The 22,804-nt window shown below is 36.6% G+C and overlaps 1 protein-coding gene across 1 annotated transcript in view; it reads right to left on the reverse strand.

Annotated features, from left to right (window-relative positions):
• Window positions 1-22,804, reverse strand: part of DNM3 (dynamin 3) — a 183,096-nt gene that overhangs the window by 112,262 nt on the left and 48,030 nt on the right. Inside the window, exons 15-16 of the mRNA XM_075156733.1 lie at window positions 21,726-21,755; window positions 14,853-14,966 (exon numbers count right to left, since the gene is read on the reverse strand). Coding sequence (XP_075012834.1) covers window positions 14,853-14,966; window positions 21,726-21,755 — 144 coding nt within the window. The remainder of the gene's footprint in view (window positions 1-14,852; window positions 14,967-21,725; window positions 21,756-22,804) is intronic.

The raw sequence follows: 22,804 nt of genomic DNA on the forward strand, positions 1-22,804 counted from the left end.
GTTGCAGAATTTCAAAAATAACTACGTTCAATTGTCTGCTATTATTTCAACTCATTTATCAGCTGCAGACATCCCACTTACTGTTCTGTAGTTCCCTGGATCATACAGCTTTTGAAAAATAGAGATACAAAATTTACAATTGTCCAGACACTTTCTACAGTAACTTTTTTTAATGTAAAAATGCACATTTGCAGCAATTCAGCCACTTCAGTAGCGTAAATGCAGCCTAGAATGTTTTATAAACAACAAGAAGCATATAGCTCCCGTGCTACACACTTCATAGCTGTTTCAAAGATGCCCATCCCGTCCAGCATGAAGAGTGGCCTGGCACTACACTGCAGTCTGCCAGGAAAAGAAAACAATCAAGCAGAAATATAGCTATTTTCTTTTTCACGGTAGCCCTCCAAATAAGCGTCAATGAAGAAGTTGGACTTTTCAAAATCCTTGGTTTCCTCCAAGTTAAAAATCAAAGAATATTTTAGGCTTGTGGAAAATAACTTAATCATTGGGCTGAGTTCATAGACATGACAGAAATGTCAGCATGATGATAAACTCATGAAAAATGAAAGTTTATCACCACCTTGAGAAGGCACTTAGGATAAGCTCTGGGTAACAATTTATTATTGATATTGACTCTCTGAGTCAAGATTACTGCAACCATGAAAGCGGCCTGCCATTTAAGAAACTACAACTAAATGAGAGCCTCAGAAGTTGATCAGAAGCAGTTTTACATCCCACAGTATAGCTGGGGAGCTATTTAGTGGAAGATTTCAAATATTTCAAGTATAGTGTGAACTTGGTATCAGAAGGAATGGAAATGTCGATTGCCTTTTGGGCCTATTCCTTTCCAAATAGAGATCAAGTGGAAAAGGAGGGATTGGGTCTAAATGTCTAACACAGATGCGTGTAACTAGCTGAGCAGCCCTTAGGAAGGAAAGAAAACATGCATAAGAGGTCTGAACAGCTTTGCACTATATTAGAGGTTCTCCCCGACAAGGCTTTAGCATCTTTCTGGGCACCCAGAACAACCCAAAACCCCTGTTCTTGTACTCTGTTCCTCTGGAGCTCTACTTTTGCCAGGAAACAAAACTTACAGGGAATGAATTTCCAGGCCGCAATGTGGTGAGCTATTCTGGTTCTATTTAACCATCTCGGGAAAAATTCACAGATTAATGCTGCTGCACTCGGCAGCAAGATTCAAAACTTCACTTCCCTCAGCCCTTAAGACTGCTTGGCTCATTAACGCATTGCCTCTTGTTTTATTCAGCCTACCTCCCCTTTTACTGGTATGGAAAGAAGATCCCTGGAACAGTTTTTTCTTGACAACATAATTTCTTGCTCTTGGTGGCACATGCAGCAATTAATTTCTGATGGTTCCTCACTGGGGAAAATTTGACCCACTATACTGAGGGTCCCACTCACAAAAATTTCTCACTACTCAATCTTTCCAAAATCATACTATTCTTCCACAAGGTAAGTGCCAAGTAGGAATATAATAAAAAAGCCAGCTCCTACACATGCAGTGATATGCAGACGAGGAGCTCTCCTGGTTTATCCATGGTGTGCTCTACTTTCTCCGTTATAACAGCTTTATCTCTGAAAGCTCTTACCCACCAACTCACTTTCTCTTAGACACTGATGTGGTGCTGCTGTTCCTAAGAAAGCCAAGCACTCTGCACGTTAAACCTCTTTCTAAACCTCTAAACCTTCTTCAAACCTCTACCTTCACTAATTAAAAAAACCCAAAACCTCTAAACACACACTAGCCCACTGTGAATCCAAACGGTAGAATCGGATGCACAATCTGAAACAGACACACAGTGCTTGGCCTGCCACCACCACAAAGCAGCCTGAAGGTCACTTTTCCTTTCCATTGGCCTGAGATTGTGATTCCAGCTTCCCCGGCGTTCACGTTTATTGCATTCATTCTCCCTGAAGTTAGAGTTCTGCAACCTGCTCTGTGCGTGCCTGTAGGAGCTATGGCTCTCCGAGCCTGTCCAGGAAGTTGGTGGAGATCTACCTTTCAGAATATACTCCCAATACTGCCATTTCCCTCAGACTTCTAGGCAGAAGAGCAGCTACTGGCAACAATTCCATACAGTGCGTATATAGACCGATACACAATCACCTGCAGGTTTGACTTCGGAAGAGCTAACTTGATATGTTAGCTGTTGTTTTAGACCATGGGCTAAGGCAGATTTAAAAAAAAAAAAAAAACAAAACAAAAAAAAGAGACAACAAAACAAAAAAAAACCCAAACCACAAGTACACCACTTTGATTCAACAGCACGACTAACAAAGACAAAAAAGTTTACAGGAGAACAAGGATAGTTGCCTGTGGGGAGAATATCTTAAAATCTACGGTAAAGTCATACTTGGCAAAATCCAATAGATCTGGTAAACATCAAAGATAAAATTTAGCAGGATAATTCCACCAAGCACCATTAGAGGAAAAATGGGACCAGCAGGGTTACCAGTGAAAAACAATGCCAGGCCTAATAGCACTGATCTACCAGAAGCAATTTATTATGACACCAGAAATAGCTATTTTCACAGTGGATGCTTGAAATGAAAACTTTAAAGCTTCTTTAAGTCTTGAGCTATAGCAAAGTATTCAACCAGCCAGCCAAAATAGCTGAAGGGAAATAGGAAGGCCACATGTGGAACTAATTACTCATGTAGAGGCTATGACAAAGAACATTTCTCCAGACTTTTCATGGGGGCTTCACTTTCAGGAAGTAACTCTAATTACTGTTCAAGTCTCGGCAGCCTGCATGCCGCTGACAGTTCCAAGAAAAAATGAACCTATTTGCCCTTTTCTTGGTCTGAAATGCCAAAATAGAAAAACACAACTAGAGTCATTAAAAAGAAAGAAAATAAGCACTGGCTTATTGCATTAGCTTCCCGAGCAGAATTCTTTTTATAAATTCATTTTTTCAGCCTTCACAAAACAGCAAATTCTGCGTCTACATTAGCTCGCTCTCCGTTGGCTGCAGTGAAACTGTACATCTTGACTTTTTACAGCTTTTCCATACTGGGGCCCACTTCCTGCCCAGTTGAAGAAAAAAATCTGGCCTGAAGATGAAATGACTGCTTAACATTACACTAAAACATCTGGTACCATTTTATACACAGACCCATGTCTGAGAGCAGGCAATTCTAGCGGTCTCACCAGCGGCACAGTGCATACCCAAACCTCCCCAGGGTGACATCATCCCATATATGGACTCTCAGGCCCAGCCCTCCCCCTTTTCCTGGTCCTAAATTCATTGCCAGATCCCCAGTCTGCTGCAAATGTGCCACGTCAAGACTGGAAATCACAGCACTTCAGTGTGTTTCAGTGAGTGCTGCAGAGTGTGAGGGAGAGCCGAGCACAACCCGTGATGCAGGAAGGCAGTTTTTCCCCGAGACTAAAAGAGGATTTAAAATAAATAAATAGACGCGTCCGGAGATCCTGCTCCGTCGCCCCAGTGTTCAGACTACCTGTTCAGGACAATGCTGTTGTACAGTAGTCTGCACATTGGTTAGACTGGGCAAGGGAAAGCAGCGGCATGGACTATTGGGGACGCAAGTTGCTATTGCCAAGGAGAAGACAGTTATTGCTCCTTTCAGATCTCATATACAGTATTTTTCTTCACAGGTTTTGCACACTAGGGAATAAGAAACGCTAAGGGACACTGTGAAAAAGGAGGACTTCAGAATAAAGCGGGGAAGACATTCTGGTAAGGCCTACTTTGGAAGAACACCTGGCCTATGACCTGGCGAACCTAGGTGACTCCCCTCCCCCCTTCCTCCAGTCATCACTGCAAGAAAGATGGAGCTCTGATGGTTACTAAAACCTATGCAAGAAATGAGAGAGGTATATTGCCTAGAGGTATACTACCTAGAGAAGTGTACAAGAGTAGAGTTAAAGTCGGTCATTTTTTTTTTCTTTTTTTTTTTTTTTTTTTAAATTTAAAATAAAGCTTTTTTCCCCCACAAACTAAAAAGGTAAATTTAATATTTTTTTTTTTACTTATAGCAATCAGTATAAATATTTAAGGAGTATATAATTTTTTTTTAATGCAGAAAAGACTTGCTAGAAGTATGTATTCTGAATAGCTCCTGTTGTGAACTATGATCTGAAGATCAATTTTAAGAAATTATTTTCTCTTAACATAATAAAATAATAGAAAAGCATGCATGAATATTATTTTAAATTACTGTAACCTTTGGAAGAACTGTACTTAGATTTTATATGTAGCTGAAACTTCTTTGCAAGTAACCTATGTTATATGTGCTAATGAAAACTGGGAGGGAAACCATAGGAAATCTATGACTACTCCATGCTAGGCTTCTGCCGTGTAGAATACAAAATCTTTAATTGTCAGGAAAAATTACCTCTGAAAGTTCAGGATGTGATGGAAAAAAACCCAATAAATAAATAAAACGGAACAAACAGCTTTCCATCCCGATACCTGGCTGGCCATTGCCTATAAGTGATCAGCACCAATTGATTGTTGCCGCTCTCATGTATACTTTAAATTGCTGATATTTCTTCTAACATTCAAAATGATAAGTTACTTTGTCCTGAATCCCACTGATAAAAAATGGAATTTGTAAACGAATGCAGAAGTTTGCTTTGGTGAATTTCCAGCTGTCCTGGTAGGGCAAAAAAACCCTCAGGCTGAATGAAATCCCCACGGACAAAATAATACAAAAAGTCTGGGCTGCAATTTGATACCAGCTGAACTCCAGAGTCAGCTCCCCTAAAGTTAACACTAGTAACAAACTACTGCAACTGGAAAAAAAATCCCATCTATATGGTGCTCATTATTGCCAGGAAGGCTTTGAATAGTTATACTATAAAAAGAATTAGCATAAATATGCAGCCATTAGTATTATAACCAGCCAATTTTGCATAATGTGTGTTATATTTTAGACAGCCTTGATGCTGTACAATTTTTTTTTAAATTTGTGTATTATTGTTACCTTTTTCATTGCTCCTTTAATAATCAATAGAAGTCCTACTGGGGAAAGATGGTCGCGTAGCATTAGCGTGCCTGTGCCTATCCTGGCTGTCTTAAAGCCTACGAAGCAAGAACTAGCACTGTCATTTCCCTTAGCCTCCCATCAAAGCTTATGTATTTTGACTAAAAGAATTCCTTTTTAACGTATATATACACTTATAAGTTATCCACCCTCTCTTCCTTTATTTCACAGAAGATTATATTTAGGATTAAATTAGTGAGTTTTAATCCACTATAGTATGAGTAGACAGAATTTTTAGTCATCTTCTACTTTAAAGTGGATTTACAACACACTGTTAAATGTAGTTATTAACAGAAAAATTGAAGAGACAGGAAGAAAGTAAAGGAATGGAACCAGATTCAAACTTGCATTAATATTTCTCAATCTCTCTTTAGGTATGATTGCTGGTTTAGGCATAGCAAATCTGAAAAGTTTTATGACTTAGATTTTGTTTAAGTGGTAGAAAAATGTTTTCAAATCTTGTTAAGAAACTTGCTCAATTAAGTTTTCAAGGGGAATATGATCGTTTGCAAATATTTTTTCTATCTAGTGCTTACTTGCATAGCTACTTTTATTTTTTTATAATTCTGGAAGAAAGGAAGTATTGTTATCCAGTCAATAATAGGCTCTCCGTGAAAATACTGTTGAAGATAGCCTGCGTTAACTTTTGCTAAATAAGCAAGGACAATGAAAACATATGGAACTAGTGTTTCTCTTATCTCTAGTCCACTCTTTGCATTAATCTTTATTTTAAATGACCTTTCTGCATTTAGGAAGTGATTCCCCTCCCATACACCCATGACTCTTCAAAGTTACATTTTTAGACTGTAAGGCTGAGATCTAGGAGGCCCCCTTGGCATGGGGCTTGGAAAGGAGGCGGGGGGGGGGAAATGCAGTGTGCAAAGCAACAGATAGGGAAAGAAAGCCTGTATTGTTAGGAATGAATAAGGAAGTATATCTACTTCGGCTCAGTAATCAAAACATTTTCAAAGTGAATTAAGTGATTCTGTGGTTCTTAAAACAGTGCTGGTTTAGTTGAAACAATTTCTAGTTGATCATAATCATACAGAAAAGATTTCCGTAGTTATAAATCAAGAGCTTTTAAATATGCATGTCAACAAACACAAGACAGCTGTATACAAATATTTCAAGAGAAGAAAAACAAAACCCCAAAAACATTACTTTTTGCAATGACTAAAAAATATAGCAGGATCCAATACATACTAAATCATGGTGAGAGTTCTGTAAAACCAGGACGATCTCAATGTTTAAGCCTGTTGTATGAACTAAATGATACAGTTCATATTACCACAGAATGCACAAAAACAGGAAAAGCAAATTAAAGCCAGTATGAACATTTAAATAGATGAGTGTTTCAATATAATGGACTTTCTTTCATCTTTAAGGAGCACAATTTTTTTAGTACACTCAACAAAATTAAATAGGGAAGAGGAAGAAAAATATTTCAAACCTTTTCTTATATATTCCTTTAATGTTAAAAAAAAAGGAAAAAAGCAAAGAAGGGGGGGAAGTCACTTAACATTACAGAAGTAAATATAGATCAAATAAGCATCCAAATACGAAAAAAACCAGCTACTTTAAAAAAAACCATGTCATTTGACATTTTTCTGCCTTGTCATTAAGTTGCATGTTATCTTCTGTATTACCGTTACCAGTGCTATTTAACACAACTGTACTTTCAGAAGACTAAAAGACACTGCTATCCTCTCCACACTCCTTGCCCCCCTTCCTGCACTATCACCGTGCGTCCATAGGCATTTCTGCAGACCACCCAAGTATCATTGCTACATGGAAATATTATAACCAAAATAGCGAAATACTTGCATAAAAATTCCAAACCTCTAAATAAAATGTTAAATTATTGTAATCTTTTAATCAAAATCTGTTAAGCAGATTGGAAAATAAAAACCCCTAAATCTTAGTGTGTTTTTTTTTAAATAATAAATTTTAATCAAGAGCATAACTTTACTTTTACTTGCAAAAGGCTTTGCTTCCTGAACTGTACTTTATTAAAAAAAAAAAAATCCTGATTGAAATAATATTAAGGGTCAGGTTTAAACCTACAAAAAGACAGGAAATGCCACAGTTAAGAATGAAACTTTCCTGAATAATGCTACTGTACTTAGTACTGCATTTTACGCTACATTGCAAAACAGTATCTAAAAATAACAACCTGCCCTTAAATAAAGAGTCCTGATCACAGTTAGAGAGAATACAATTCTCAATTCAATTTCCAAGCTACCAATATTTAAAGTCAGATCTTTAATACAGGTTTCTGTAAAAATGATATTGGCAATCATGAGATTTTTTTGTTTGCTTGTTACGAGTATTCTAAAATATTCTCGAGCCCTTTACTCACTCAATGAATCAACCAGATAGAGCACCCAAAAATGTTAAGGCCCTTTTAGCAAATGAACTAAAATTTCAGGGAATATCAGTTTTTAAATAAGAATCAAGTGGAGATAACTATCCAGTCGTTAGTAGTATCCAGTGAAATAAATTTGCCTCAGTTCAAGATGTAAAGCTCTCTGCTGATTCTTTGATGAATTCTCCTTGTGTACAATTAGAAAGACCGCACAATCTTTCCACTTACAGCTTTTACTCCCAGCATAACTTCCCTGATAGCTGTTAATAGAAAACCTATTAATTAAAATGCATACTTTTATTCTTCCAATCCTTTTATAGTATAGGTTGCCAATGAATTTTACTGTATAATTCTTTGCTATTTCAAGAAGGATCCATAATACAGAAACTGAGACCTAGTTTTCTCCCAGACTAAAGATCTTTGATTTCTTTAACAACTAAATGCAGACATTAAATTTGATGAAATCTATAAAACAAGGAGTGTTTTATATTTGTTTTAAAAGTACTTGTAATTTGCCACTTTTGTTTTTCTTTAAAATGGTCAAGCGGGTAAGACGACATGCCAACTTAAAGCATACACTTAAAATTTTACTTAGAACTACAAAAATTTCAGTAAGTGTATTATAAAGTCAAAGTAAGAATATTTAATGTCTTGAAATTAATTTTTCATGTCTGAATTAGCTAGTCATGTTTTGTGCTTGATTCATTTTTTTTAAGACATCTTATTCCATCTTGTTAGGTTCAAGGAAAATTTTATTCATATAATTGATAAACTTAATTTGTACACTTCAACTTGTATATTAGCTAAAATGCATCTTTTTATTTATGGCAAAATAATGATTAGGGCTAGAACACCTGAATAATTACATATTAATTTATTATTAGTCTAATTTAAAACCTCAACACTATCCCCACTTTTAGCCATTTGGTAAATTCATCCCTTTTATAATCAGTTTTCAGGCTGGAACTTAAGTGTTTTGCTGCTATTCTGTATGGGATATGTTTGAGAAGGGTTTGAAAGCACAAGTTTGTTGCTTACCTATGGAGGCACTAGCGAGCAACAGTGATTTAAGAACACCATTATAAAACAGAATCACTTAATCTGTATGGAAAAGTAATACAACTATTTTTCCCCCTTTTAAACTTCCAGCACGTTTTATACCTTTTGAAACAACACCCCAGTGATGTTGCAAATGTCATTGCTAAATCGGATTACAGTCACTGTGTGTATTTTATATACAGGAAAGTTTAGCAAAGCAACACATCTGGTGATGTAAAATGATGCTATTTGCATGCTTTTGGTCTGTATCATAGTCTATGTTTAACTGAAAAACTTACTGAAGCTCTACAAAGTCACTTTGTTTTCTTACAAAGTACAGATTTTGAGAGAAAGCTAAATTTAAATAATATGCAAAGCAAAGTACTAACGAAATATCATTATAAGTGTATAGCTTTAACATATCAGCAAAATAGATATAAAATGCAACCAGTTTTCTTTACAGCACATTCCCTTTAACTGTGTTAATGTGCAAATGGTTGCCTTCATTTATACAGAAAGATTTTTATTTTTAACATGCAAGATCGTTGTACTTATCTGCTCCTAGAAAATATGTACTGTATAAACATATCCTTTATCTTGAACTTCAGTATTTCTGTGCTTCCAAGAAGAGTAAAAACATCTGGTTAAATTACCATGTGTGAGTACAATATGCAGGCAAAATCCTGTATGAATTGCATATAAAATAAACCATGGCTTCAATCCTTTTTGTTTTTCCAAATGTTCAGTGTGACCGGTCTGTTGAAATCGCATCTCTGATCTATGTCAGCTCTATGACAACTAATGTACTGAAATGCTTCTTTTCCGAATAAAATCAAGTTATGTTCTTGTTCTACAGCTCCCAATGTTTTAAAGTTTAATTCTGTTATGTGTGTTCCCCCTCCCAACAAAGCCCCCCAAACTGGAATGGTACAAACTGTTGCACACCAGCGGTGATGGCTCCAAGGGACTGGCTGGACGGAGTTGTCATGTGTCTGCCTGTCTACACTTGCTGTGCAGAACATCCTCTCACCTGTACAGCAGGCACAGACAGGCAGTCGCATGACAACCCAGCCTGAGGGACAGCCGCCAGTGGGAAACCGCTCTGACACACCAGAGCATCTTCACCAACAGCTCCAGCCAAGAGTCACTCTGGATCTCAGACGGTCGGTCAGTAACCAAGCCACGTACTGCAACCCACCTAGAGTCAAACCAACACTGCCTATAAAATACAATAAAACCCACTGCTGAAATTTTTACTGTGCTTCCTATAGTACTCTTTTCCTAGTTGTTCTCATTAACTCACTAACAATAAGTTTTATTTATACGCAGCTTTGTGGCACCATTGTACGTTTCGTCCTCCCATTTACTTCTCAGACATAACTCGAGCAACTTGCATTATTAGATTATTGTCGGTATAAGAATCACTAACATTCCTGCTAGCCACAGAAGCTGAGAGCAGCTTATTATGTGGCAAGTTAATTTTGTAAACATACACAATGTCAGATCTTAGAGTAACTTCTCCCCTTTCCACTTTCTCACCTCCTCACTTGTTTTCATATCTCCCTCCCAAATCACACAGAATTTTGCAACTGGGAAGAAACTATGAAATTATAACACAAACTGCATCTATCACTGGATGTTGACAATACTATCCTTTCCTATTGAAATAGGAAATGGAAATATTTTATCTGAAAATAAGACTAAGGGGATTTTTCCAATAAATATAAATTTCACATTTTTAGAAGTTCTTACCCAGCTTGGCACCCTTTGCACACCAATAATGCCCACGAAATCTCTGGATGCTTTGGAAAGAATAATAAAATCACGTTCTCTGACCACTTTACAAATAGCATCCTTTTGTTTACAATAAAGAGCTTTTTACTTCACAAGCTAGGATGGTGTTCCACATTCCCAAAGTCTATTTTATCCTAAAGTAGAAGTGGCTAATTCACAAACTTCACATTTGCAGGTTGACTCTAAAATGAACCTTAACAAAACAGTAACAACTGAGAGCTAAGATGCTCAGATTTAATCTTTTGTGTGTGTGTAGGTATGCCTTATAACACTTTAGCTAGTATTACATGGAATACTCTACGAAAGAAATCTGTGTTTGTGAGGTCAGTGAATATGCTAATCTTGCACGCACTTACAACAGCCTCAAAGTGGTATACAATATTTTCCTTGCTTCATTTTAAGGAAGTGAAAAAGGACAAAGTCATGGTACTGGTCATGCAGCAAATTTATGAACACAAGCAATTGTATGCAGGATCAGAAACTAATCCAGATTAGTATTCACATAACTGATACTATAACTGCTTTAACCACATTGTTCAAACTTCAACCTGATATTTCCATAATTACAAGCCTAAAAAGCATTCTTAGGCACTGATTGCCTCTTATCAGGAATAAGATCCTGTTGTATGTTTGAGCAGCAACAAAACCATGTCAAGAAACCAATTGTTTCTTTTGTGGTACTGATATACAACAAATTTTGAAATCTTTTGCCAAAGTCACTTGCTTCAAAATACATTCCACTGTGGATTCTTCACTTATAAAAGCTGCAGCTCACAAATAAAGGAAAAAATTTACATCATTCTAATGGCAGTAGCAAGCAACCACTTACATTCAGAGAGTGATTTTCATCTCAGAGTAAATTCCAGACTACAGAAAATGGGCTCAGCTTACACTAGAGGGGGTACACAGCCCTAGAGGTCCTAGCAAGCACTGTAGCTTTGTAAAGTACATTGTCAGAGCTCTCTGGTACACAAGCTGCTATAGCATTCCTTACTCAGGGGTAGAGACACAGGGGGAACAAACTCATCACTGTGACAAGAGAACAAAGGTGAGACCTGACCTTCTGCATCTTCCCCAGCTGCGATGGAGAGGCTCTTGCTACTGTGCAAGGACGGCAGAAGTGACTGACCCGAGTGGGAGGCACGGGGGATCTGAACTCCCTACGACCTCACAGCGTGCACAGCCGTACTGAGCCCGGGCACAGTCCGGACACATAAACATGGGTATCACTTCACACATCACTGAAGACTACGTATCTTACCAGGGTGGAAATACTACAGCATGCAGCCATTTCAATAATCATCTGAGAACAGGATGTGACAACCACCAAACCAAGCTGAAAGTGGGACAACATTTTAAGGAGACAGAATGTAATTATAAAAATTGGAATTCAGCCAGGAGATCAAATATTTGCTTCTTTATTTTCAGAAGCAGTAGTTCTGTTTCTGAAACAAGTCACTCGTCTTTTGCCTAACCTAGTGGTCAAGCTGTGGCTTTGACCTTCTTCAGAAAGCATCTAAAACAGACATTACTAACTTTTTAAGTCCTACTGACAAAGGCCAAGGGAAAAAAAAAAAGGGGGCAAAGGGGGCAAAGGGGGCAAAGGGGGCAAAGGGGGCAAAGGGGGCAAAGGGGGCAAAGGGGGCAAAGGGGGCAAAGGGGGCAAAGGGGGCAAAGGGGGCAAAGGGGGCAAAGGGGGCAAGGAAAAAAGGATAAAGGATAAAAAAAAGAAAAAAGAAAAAGGGAAAAAAAAAAAATAAAGATGAAGACAAAGGGAAAAGAAAAAGGGAAAAAAAAAAAAATAAAGATGAAGACAAAGGGAAAAGAAAAAGGGAAAAAAAAAAATAAAGATGAAGACAAAGGGAAAACAAAAAGGGAAAAAAAAAAAATAAAGATGAAGACAAAGGGAAAACAAAAAGGGAAAAAAAAAAATAAAGATGAAGACAAAGGGAAAACAAAAAGGGAAAAAAAAAATAAAGATGAAGACAAAGGGAAAACAAAAAAAGAAAAACAAAAACACGAAAAACAAAAACACGAAAAACAAAAACACGAAAAACAAAAACACGAAAAACAAAAACACGAAAAACAAAAACACGAAAAACAAAAACACGAAAAACAAAAACACGAAAAACAAAAACACGAAAAACAAAAACACGAAAAACAAAAACACGAAAAACAAAAAAAAAGAAAGAAACAAAAAAAAAGAAAGAAACAAAAAAAAAGAAAGAAACAAAAAAAAAGAAAGAAACAAAAAAAAAGAAAGAAACAAAAAAAAAGAAAGAAACAAAAAAAAAGAAAGAAACAAAAAAAAAGAAAGAAACAAAAAAAAAGAAAGAAACAAAAAAAAAGAAAGAAACAAAAAAAAAGAAAGAAACAAAAAAAAAGAAAGAAACAAAAAAAAAGAAAGAAACAAAAAAAAAGAAAGAAACAAAATCCAACATAACTTTGTGAACTCTTTCCCAGGACAGAATAATCAAATTATACAGCAAATCTGAATTTAAGGAGGAACTTCTTCCACCAGCAAAGCATGGAATAGTACTATGCTATTATCTTCTCTTACCACCCTAAGAAATTCCCGAGTGATCTCCCATATTGCCCTGAATGAACTACTGGTATTTTCATGACTCTCAAAACACAACTGTTTGACAATTAAGAGACATTATTCTAAAATAAGCATATGGAAATCAGACAATGGCCATTCCCTCCATGTACTATTCTGAGATTCCCAGGTGACTCTCCCTAGCAGACTATCAAAACAAATGATTTATTTTTTAAGTTGCATAGCAGAAGACATTCCATAAGTATTTTCAGGAATTTTTATATTTCACACTACACAAGGGTCAGACTCAAAAAAGCAACACCAACACCACCTTAAAAATTGCCACAGCACATCTTGGATGCACCTCCAATTGCTTGAGACAGAACATAGCAAGGGGTGTTAATCTCACCACATCACTTATCTTATTTTAGTTACAGTTACCTGTACCTAATCCAAGACAGCAAGTTCTAATAGCTTCAAGGTAGATCACAAAAAACAACAGCTTCAAATTTTTAAATTCATACAGGCACTTTTGCACTTTTTAATTCATTTTTATGTCATTACAATAAAATACTTCAAATTATATTTCAGTAATCTGAGAACAAAACTTCCCCTCTTGACACTTAGCACTTGGCTTCTCCCCTCTCTCTGACATGCACTCATTTTCCTGTTACAGTAAATACATTTGAATCCCTTTAAAAGTTAAATAAAAGGGCAAGGGGCAAAATCTTCAAGATTAACCTAATTTGTCCTTCAATCTTAAGATCTATCCCAAAATGGCTACGGACTCAGGAAAACAACACTACTGACCAACGCAGTTTCCACCACCAGCAGTATTACTGAAGAAACTACCTATGATAAGCACCACATTCTGGATAGCAGGACTCAGCAGAGCTCTGGCTTAGGTACATGCATCGCAGGACCTCTCCCCAGTGCTTCTAGAAAATCCACTGCAGTAAAACACTAGGTAGTTTAAACAGAACATGAATTGTCTGCACAGTTCCCATCAACCAACTCCCTGTTTTGCTAGGGTAAGCCAGTGTTTTCATTATTACTTAGAATAAGATGGAAAGATTGAGTGATGTTTTAGAACTCATTTAAAACTCTCTCTTTACCTGTTCCTCTTCCATCCAATGAACTGGTTCACCCTAAAAATCACTAAATATTTGCTGAAAACATTTAACTTAAAAAAATCAGAAAATAATAGTTTGGGGTTTTTTTAAATGTAGCCCAATTTTTCTACAAAAACCAACACAAACCTTAAAAAAAAAAAAACACACAAGGGCTTTACTGTACAGCTGATAGTGCACATAATCCCATTTTAACCTTCAAAAATTAACAAAACGACTGCTGGAGTTTTGGATAGAGCGCATGATTACCAACACTGTTGAAAAAATAATTAAACAGAACAGACGAGCTGCCTAACAACATATTCAATAAAGTAAGCAACCTGGATGCCCTGCTTATCATAGAAATGCTTTTTCCAGTTCTCATATTACTCACCTCAGATTTACTGATCAGCAGCGACATTTCTTACCAAGGTGCATTTTTTGTCAAATTTGGAAATCCATAGCGACTGACTACAGAACTCTGCAGACAGGCTTTTCATCCTCTCAGAATATGAGGCCGGAGAAAAACTGTTACCATTAAATCAATTGCTCTAGTTACGTTTAGAAGTAACTTAATCTAGACAATTTATGATCAACTTAACAGTAGATGTGCAAGAGCAGTCCAAACAGGCATAGGACAATGACCAGAACATTCCAAAACAGGCTTTTTTTTTTTTTTTTTAAACCAGTGTGTGGAAACCACAGGAAGAGAGGAAAAAAGTAAAACAAAAAAAAAACAAACAAAAACATCCCACACAATACCCTGTATTTATGTTACCAATATTTCAACAGAAGTCTTAGAGGGTCAGCATTCTCCATGAATCAAAACCAGAAAATTTAAAGAACACAGGTAAAACCTTAAAACATTCTTTCACTTCAAGTCTGTACAAGCTGATTTAATATTTTAAACTGATATCGGAAGACTGAATAAATAGCGGTTTTTTTCCCCAGTAGAAAAAAGTTATTCATTCCTTACCTCATCATCTTTATACCAGGACAAGCTTTCTGCAGTTAGAACGAACCAGTATTCCTTGGATCCTCCTTTCATGATGCCAATATTGTTGATAGTCAGCCAGCCTTTCCGGATGACCTGTGCAGAGGTGCAGTCAGGTACAAATTTAGTTCATTACTCACTGGACATAATTCTCCTGCTGCATTCATTCTTTTAAATAAAGACTTGCTAAATAAAACAAGAACAGGTGCATTTTTTCAGTGTCTGGCAAATTCAAGAGTTTTTGCACATTCCTATCATTCAAGGAAAAAAAAAACCATAACAAAGTGAATATAGTGTTTTCAGTCAAAAGGCTGGAGAAAGAGAGAAGCCTAAGTATTATTGTGTTATACTTACAGCAAGTATGAATGCATTAAGGATCGTGTAAACTTGAAGATGCTTATTTGCTGTATAATAACACATTGTAGAAGTCCATACAACTTTATATATGACTACTCTGTTCTAGTCTAATTGTTAAGGTCATTTGTAAAGTTGGATACTAGGAAAAGCACCTAGATACTGGCAAAGCAAGTGGCTTCTGGCACACATTTGGAATTTTCAGAAGGGGTTGAATCAAGTGACAAAGTGGAGAAGTCTTCTACAGTTAATTTGAAATTAAGATAGGAAGCAGTAAGGAGAGGTATGTGAGAGCTAATTTCCTCATCAGGTAGAAAAGGAAAAGAAAAGAGGAAAAAAAAAACCCTAAGGCAGCAATAAAAATCAGGGAAAAAATGGGTAAAGCAGAACTTTATAAAATAGATACAAGCCAAAGATGAAAGAACAGATGGGAATAGCATACCTATAAACACGAAGGCCAGGAAGCTACATCATGCAAAGAGAAAGAGGGACAAAAGAAAACTTAAGAGCAATGAGAGAATTCTGGAGGTGAAGAGAGAATGATCACTGGTTTATGGATCACATAGAAACTTTCAATTTTATTGGAACATTTATTACTTTCCAATACATATATGAGAAAGCAAATGTTCCTTCCTATCATACTCTGAACAAGACAACAGACCTCTCCCAATCACACAGATGCAGGGAACTTCAGCCATTCTGTTTCTCCTCACAGCAACACCCTTTACCTGCCTATAAAGTATTGAGATGGAAAGAAGTGCTCAGAGAAGCCCTTCAGAACTCCCTCAACAAGTCCCACACGCATGGACTTGTGTGATCAAACATGAGTTTCCTCTTGCCTTTAGAGAAATATACAAGACGCTGACATTCCTCTCATAGGGCTTTACAAGACTAGTAACTCCAATATCAACAGGCAACCAGAGAAAAACATTGCTCAATATCTATTCCTTGTCATCTATAAGAGTTTCAGAATCGGAATTCACTCACATTCAGCATGCACGTTCATGTAAGCTCCCTGAAAAAAACAGCTTTGGTATTGCACAGAGCAAGGGAGTAAGTTACATTTTATAACTAAACCAAAGAAAGAGATCAGAAGTTGCACCTGAAAATCTGGTTAAAGTATTGGTAATGCATATAATCCAAGAGTATCAATTTAATTTCAGATAAGATGATCATGTTTTCCCAGTCACTACCAAGCAGGCCAGCAGTGTAAGAAAACCACTGAAGATCCAAAAACAGTCTACAGGTTTTCAGCCTGTAAGAAAATCGCTAAGAAATCATTGATTTGGTTCTGAAGACTCAGTAAGCTATGAGAGAATTGGACATGACTCCCGTAGAGAGACTCAAGGGTATAGCACGAGCAGACTGGATGGAATAGCCTGTACCACAAAGGTTTCTGCAGAAGTTTGTCATTATTTTTAATATTCATGTTCATTGTGGGGGGGAGAAAGGGGGGGCATTACTGAGTACAAATAGACAAGGAATGCTTGTCCGAGTGCAAGTTAAGGGAAACATACTGATACAAACTTGATTACCCACCAAATCCTCTTTTTAATTTACAACGTTTATTGAAGTAAACTTTTAACAGGAAACAAGCAACATGCATATGTAGCCAGTGTACTGGCCTTCAGGCAGCTGCCACAGAACAAGTTGTGGAACCAAGCTAATTTCATTTTTTTCTGTGCTGAACTACACAAATGCAAATGGAAGAAATTTTAGGAAAAAATCCAGGAAATTAAGGTTTCCCAACCACTTGAACTTAGCTCCGCAACTACAGCAGACTAAATACTTCATGGCAAATTTGCAAAGGTGGTTATTCCCACGTTGTAAAGAAACTGAAATAAGAGGCTATGAGAGAGGATGCTGTTGAACCCTGCTGTCTGCAGGGAAAATGCTGTGTTGCTCCCTTTAAAGCACATATCCACAAACAGGAAGCACAGGCAGCCGGGCCAGCCACACTACTGAAAACTGGTTTGGACACACATCTTAGAGAGGGTAAAAGATTTCCAACCTTAATGATTCTATGATTTGAAGACAGATGTCACAGTAGGGATAAAGAGGTGGTTTCTAGAAGCAAACCAGTAAGAAACACCCAAGTAGCATGTTCAAGAACCTTGCAGGTGATGAGCATTTAAAAGAGAAGGGAAGTAGCACACTCTGCTTATTCCATTCAGTGCTTCCCCTCATCATTACCATAGGCTTTGTAGCATGTTAATAAGAGTCAAATTTTCTCAATTTGACAAGAACGCATTTGTGGCAGAGGTCTCAGAACAGACCAAGCCAAGATTTTAAAATCTAAACTATACAAGCCATTTAAGAAGTAATGAAGCTTTTAATACTTCTAATGTAGGAAACTACATTAGTTGCATAGCTCCAAAAGACTGTCTTGCTGCAGTCCAACGCATCTCCCCATAGATGCATAACCATCACTGGGTGTGGACAGAGACAAGTTGACTTGCTAATACAAACATTGGTCACTGTCTTGTAAAGGAAGGAATTTGCCAGTTGTTTCCTCAAAAACCCTGTGTGCTGAGGATTAGATCCAGCTGTCATTCCCACACAACATTGTATGAAGAGCAGAGCACCAAGCTATAGCAATATCTTTGGTATGTGTTTTTCATGTGCAAATTTCTAGACCTGTTTATCTATACCCCTCTGAGAAAACAGGGCACTGTGTTCCCTAAAATATCCTGGACACTAAAACAGATCATAATTATCCAAAATACTTGGAAGCAGTTCCAGAGGACATCAAGAGAGAGAAGATGAGCTTAGTATGCTAAGCCTCATGTTCTTTTCATTGAATTGTTCCTGTTTCCCAGGCACACTTTGTTAACTACAAAAAGCTACACTTTCAAAATACTCAGTATACCAGTGTTGGAGTCAGGTGCGAGGGAGATACCGGATCAAGGTGTAAGTGCAAAAGAAAGTGAGATTAGGAAACATGGCTTTACTTTCCAGAGAAGCCGAATTACATCTTAGACTACGGCCAATTTCTCAAAAAAATAACGCAAGCTATATTTTAGAAATAAATGTCCTTCCATGGGCAATAAGCAGCAAAGATTTTCAAAGAGACTTTTGATGTTAAAAAAACTCTGACTGGGGGGGTGTTGTTGTTTTTTTAAACTGTTGTGTTAGCTACGTTGTATAGTAGTTCAGCTTGAAAAATGAAAGTAGTGTGTTTCATTATTGTTTTCACTAGCTCATTTTCTGGTTGGTTTGGATTTAAGAGATCCATTTCAATATCTTCTATCGTATTTCTAAATGTCACTCTGTGCAAACCGGATATTAGTGACATGAGTTATGAACTTCAGGAAGGTGAAAAATACGGGCATTGCCAGAAGTTAGTGAAGACAATATTCTGACCGGTAGTTGGACTCCATGTACAGGATGAACAAAAGATGACACAGTTCCTTCCTTCAGGGTCCTGATACCTAATCTGGGTGTCTGAAAAATGAAACTTAGAGGGTACGAATGCACACGAACAAGCCAGAAGGAAGTCATTTTCTGATAGTTCAGCTGCACAAAACCCAAATCAGATCTGTTGTTCTTAACTCTCCACCACTTCACGGATAAACAGGAAAGCAGGATTTGACACAATAAGTACATTTTATGTATTGCTGCATGACTTATTCATTCCATTAAATCAAATAAGGTATTTGTAAAAGAAATACATTAAAGAATCAGAAAGTGTTCCATTTCTTTAAAAGAAGTATTTGAAAGATGATTTCCAGATAAGTGAGAGGTAAGTGAAATTGACTGGGCAGACAGAAGTACAAGTGTGAAAATCATGAGACTGGCTACTTCCACAGCAATACAAGCAGCAGCATTTGTTGAGTTAACATAACTTCTGTTACAGCTGTGTTAGGTAACTCCATTGAAATAATTTTGAACATGCAACACAACTCCCAGCACTACTCTATCTTCTAATAACTGTCATAACAACATGTATTACCAAATAGTAAGCATGTTGAGAGAATAAAAATTGCAAAAACTACTCTGTGAGGCATCCTTACAAGCTATTGGTTCTTTGGGTTCAAATATGAAGATTCTCACACTACAGAGGCTAAAAAGGAACAACAGACTAGAGGGGAAAATTAATACAGTATTTCACTGTAATTTGCCAAATGTCAGACCATAAACTGATCAGATCTGTTCTGATACTGAACATAGCCGAGATCTTGTGACATTGTTTCCCCAAAAATCACTGCATAATATATCACATAACTTAAAAATAATGACAGTGGCTTAAGTCCTAAACACGTGTCTACTTTAAAGAAAAATTTAGTCTTTACTGAAGCAAAGCACTCAGTAGTGAAAAACTGAAACATGCTTCCAAAATGTAGTTAAACAAAGATTGAGGTGATAAGTCAATCATGAATCTTAACCTAAAAAGTATCGTTAAAGGCCATTTAGAACAGCAATACTTCTCTAGTCTTGATAAGGTGAAAATTCAACAGCAGCATGTCTCATTCAAGGATATTTCAAAATTTAGCATCATGTGGTTGTCCACGGGCACCACCTCTTGTACAGAAACACTGGCATTCCTTAACAGAACAGCCTTGTCATGATTTTTCATGACTACCTCACTGACCATGGCAATTTTCCATTTCCATCTACTTGCTTAAAAAAATTCTGTAAACACATTTTTTTCCTGGGTCATGCAAGGTAACAGGATTTTAGTGTATCTGAAGAAAAGAAGCAGCAAAGTATGCTACAAAGCAGGATTAAAAAGAAAAAAGGGGTTACTAGGGAAAAAGTTACTTATTAGCACTATAGTTCAGGCCAACGGATGGGGTCTGAATGCTACTTGTGTCCAGAACACCTGAATCAGATTGCTGGAGTAACATTGTAAAAGAGGCAGGTCAAACAAAGCCAAACCCAAACCTCCAAATCACTTGGGACAGCGACTTGAAACTCATAGTTCAGATTAAGCCCCTTCTCCACAGCAGCAGATTTTGCCACAGAAGTAAAACACAAAACAGAATTTCATATATATTATACGCAATCCTCTATAATTTGAGTATCTTGCATTCTCACACACAGAGTATCAATTGGGTACATGCAGCAATGACACCTTCATCTTCAAAGGTTTATCATGAAGGGGAGCTTAAAACACTAAATTTTAGCCACCAAAACAGATCTCAATACACAAAATACACAGTTAAGAGTGGGTCAGCTTTCAGGAACCAGATCTTGCTAGTGTGCTGTGTAAAACCAAGCATTACACTGATTATTTCAAGCAAATTAGAAGACAGACTAACCTGTGGCTTAAAAAGAAACTTTGTGGAGTCAGGTCAAAACCTCAGGCGGTAGCAAAAAAAAGACAAACAAAAAAGGCCAAAGATTAAGCGTGAGAGGATAAATTAGTAGTAGAAGAAAAAGGAGCAAAAACATGTTAAGAGGAATTGGCATCACACTTCTTCCAAAAATGCAATATTGTTGTGCCCATCTTATTTCTGAGATACACAGAAATAGTTAATAGTTATCTGCATCATTCCGGTTTAAAGCAAGCTACAAAAAAAGAAAAGCAATGGATTGCAAATGAGCATCCCACTATTTTGGGAAAACTTAATGATCTTGATCTCCCAAGAGATTCAGTTCAACTGCTGTTAGAATCAGTGCTGCCTAGTCCTTTTTCCTTTATTGAACATAAGCTTAGTTTAACTTTGTTTGAAAAGATAACTAATATAACTTGATAATGTGACAACAAACTGGAAAAATATATATGTTTTCATCATAGATATTACCAAAGAATGTACACGATACACAGATTTACTTCTTACGCCTAACTATCACTGAACCAGGAGTAACTTGTTATAAAATTAACTGCTGTTTAGACAATTAATTCTAATTAGTAATATTAAAGGCATTCACATATTTATTTACTCATGAGGTGGAAGGGTTAGAAAAGAGTCTGTCCATGATATATTGATCCTCCTGGTGCTATGAAAAGAATGCTAAAAAGGCTTTAAATATTTCTAAGTTTATTAATAAAACTCACTTTTTCTATTAGAAGTAATTCCTTTACATAAATAAAATACCAAGAACAGTACCTGTACCCATAAACAGCATGTTCGTTTACGCAAGAGCTAATGTTTCCTTTCGGTTACCAGAAACTTATTTGCCCACCTTTCAAAAAGAGGTTTACTATGAATAGAGGCACTTACATCAAATAAAAACTGTTTTCCAGTTATATAATAAAATAAACACCAATTAGTCATTTTAGTTTGAGAAACTCAGTAAATTATAAAAACATTAATTTTATTCAAAGTTTTCTACAACATTTTAAGTTATACTAGTTCATACTTGTAACAGCAGGTTAGTAGCAGTTAAGTGATGAACTGCAATTATACTTTGTTGTGGAAGTGTTACAGACAAGACAGTTTAACATTAAATAGTTTAATAGCAAGTATTCAACAAACCAATGAGTTAGAGACAAACTTTGCCCTCTGAGAAGCTAAATGAAAAAGCACAATAAAGCTTACAGAACTTAGCTCGTACAATTTGCCTTGAAGGCGGTAGATTGGTTCCCTGAAATAGCAAATTGCAAAAATGAAGTTTTATTTCAGAAACATTCTCATTCTTTTCAACTCCAAACAATTAACTTACAAACATCTGTTTATTATCTTTAAAATAAAAGGTTCAGCAAAGTCCTTTATACCAAAAGTAATCAAGTTTCAACATTTAATTTAAAACACCAAGCTTTTTCTCCACTTCTTTAGAGAGAGAACATTCACTTAATTAAAAAATCATTCATTTTATTTGTGTATTTTTGAAGAGTCAGATAATTGGTCAATTTTCCTTTTATGGGACACTGCAAAGTGATGACAGTTGTTGCATTTGACACATGTTCCAGCACAGCTAGATAAGAAGCAAATCTCTCCTCAAAGGGGAGAGACTAGTCTTTGAAGCCATTTCAGCGTTTAGACCTTTCAACTTTTTTCATTTTATTCCAAACCACATATTACATCAAAAATGCCACTCATGCTGGTCAGGCTGTGGGGGACCATCGCATCCAAGAAGTTAATGGATTATTTTAACTAACATCTCAAAAATAACTAGCAATTTCTTGGTGGGAGGAAGAGGTTGGATTTCTATCCCCAAAAAGATGAGTAAGTTTTCAAAAAATGCTAGGACTCTTATCTACAACAGCAGAATAGGAGACACGCTGAAATGTCAGGTTTATCACCTGAGGGATCTAAACTCAGTGGTCACATTTGAAAACCTTGACCTTTTACCCCCTGAGCATTGTTTGACCAAATTGCACATGAAAACATCAGGAAGACGTTCAATACTGGTAATTATTCATACAAAATTTCATTGTCTTATTTTTACTAGATTTTTTTATTTCCTTTTAAGTATGTACTAATTGCATAACATTTTCTTTCTGTTTGAGACTTTGCAAAACCCTCAAAGTGAGCAGAAACCCTCAAAGTTGTAGCATTTTCATTATTTTCATCTCATATAAAAAAGAGGACTGATCCTGAGAAGTACTGAGCATCCCTGGCCCAGACAAAAGCAAAGAAAGAAGCAAAGCTCAGGAGCACTTAGCATCTTGCAGAATCAATCCCATGTTCTTA

This window comes from Calonectris borealis, chromosome 8, assembly GCF_964195595.1.
Source record: "Calonectris borealis chromosome 8, bCalBor7.hap1.2, whole genome shotgun sequence".
NCBI classification, from domain to species: domain Eukaryota; kingdom Metazoa; phylum Chordata; class Aves; order Procellariiformes; family Procellariidae; genus Calonectris; species Calonectris borealis.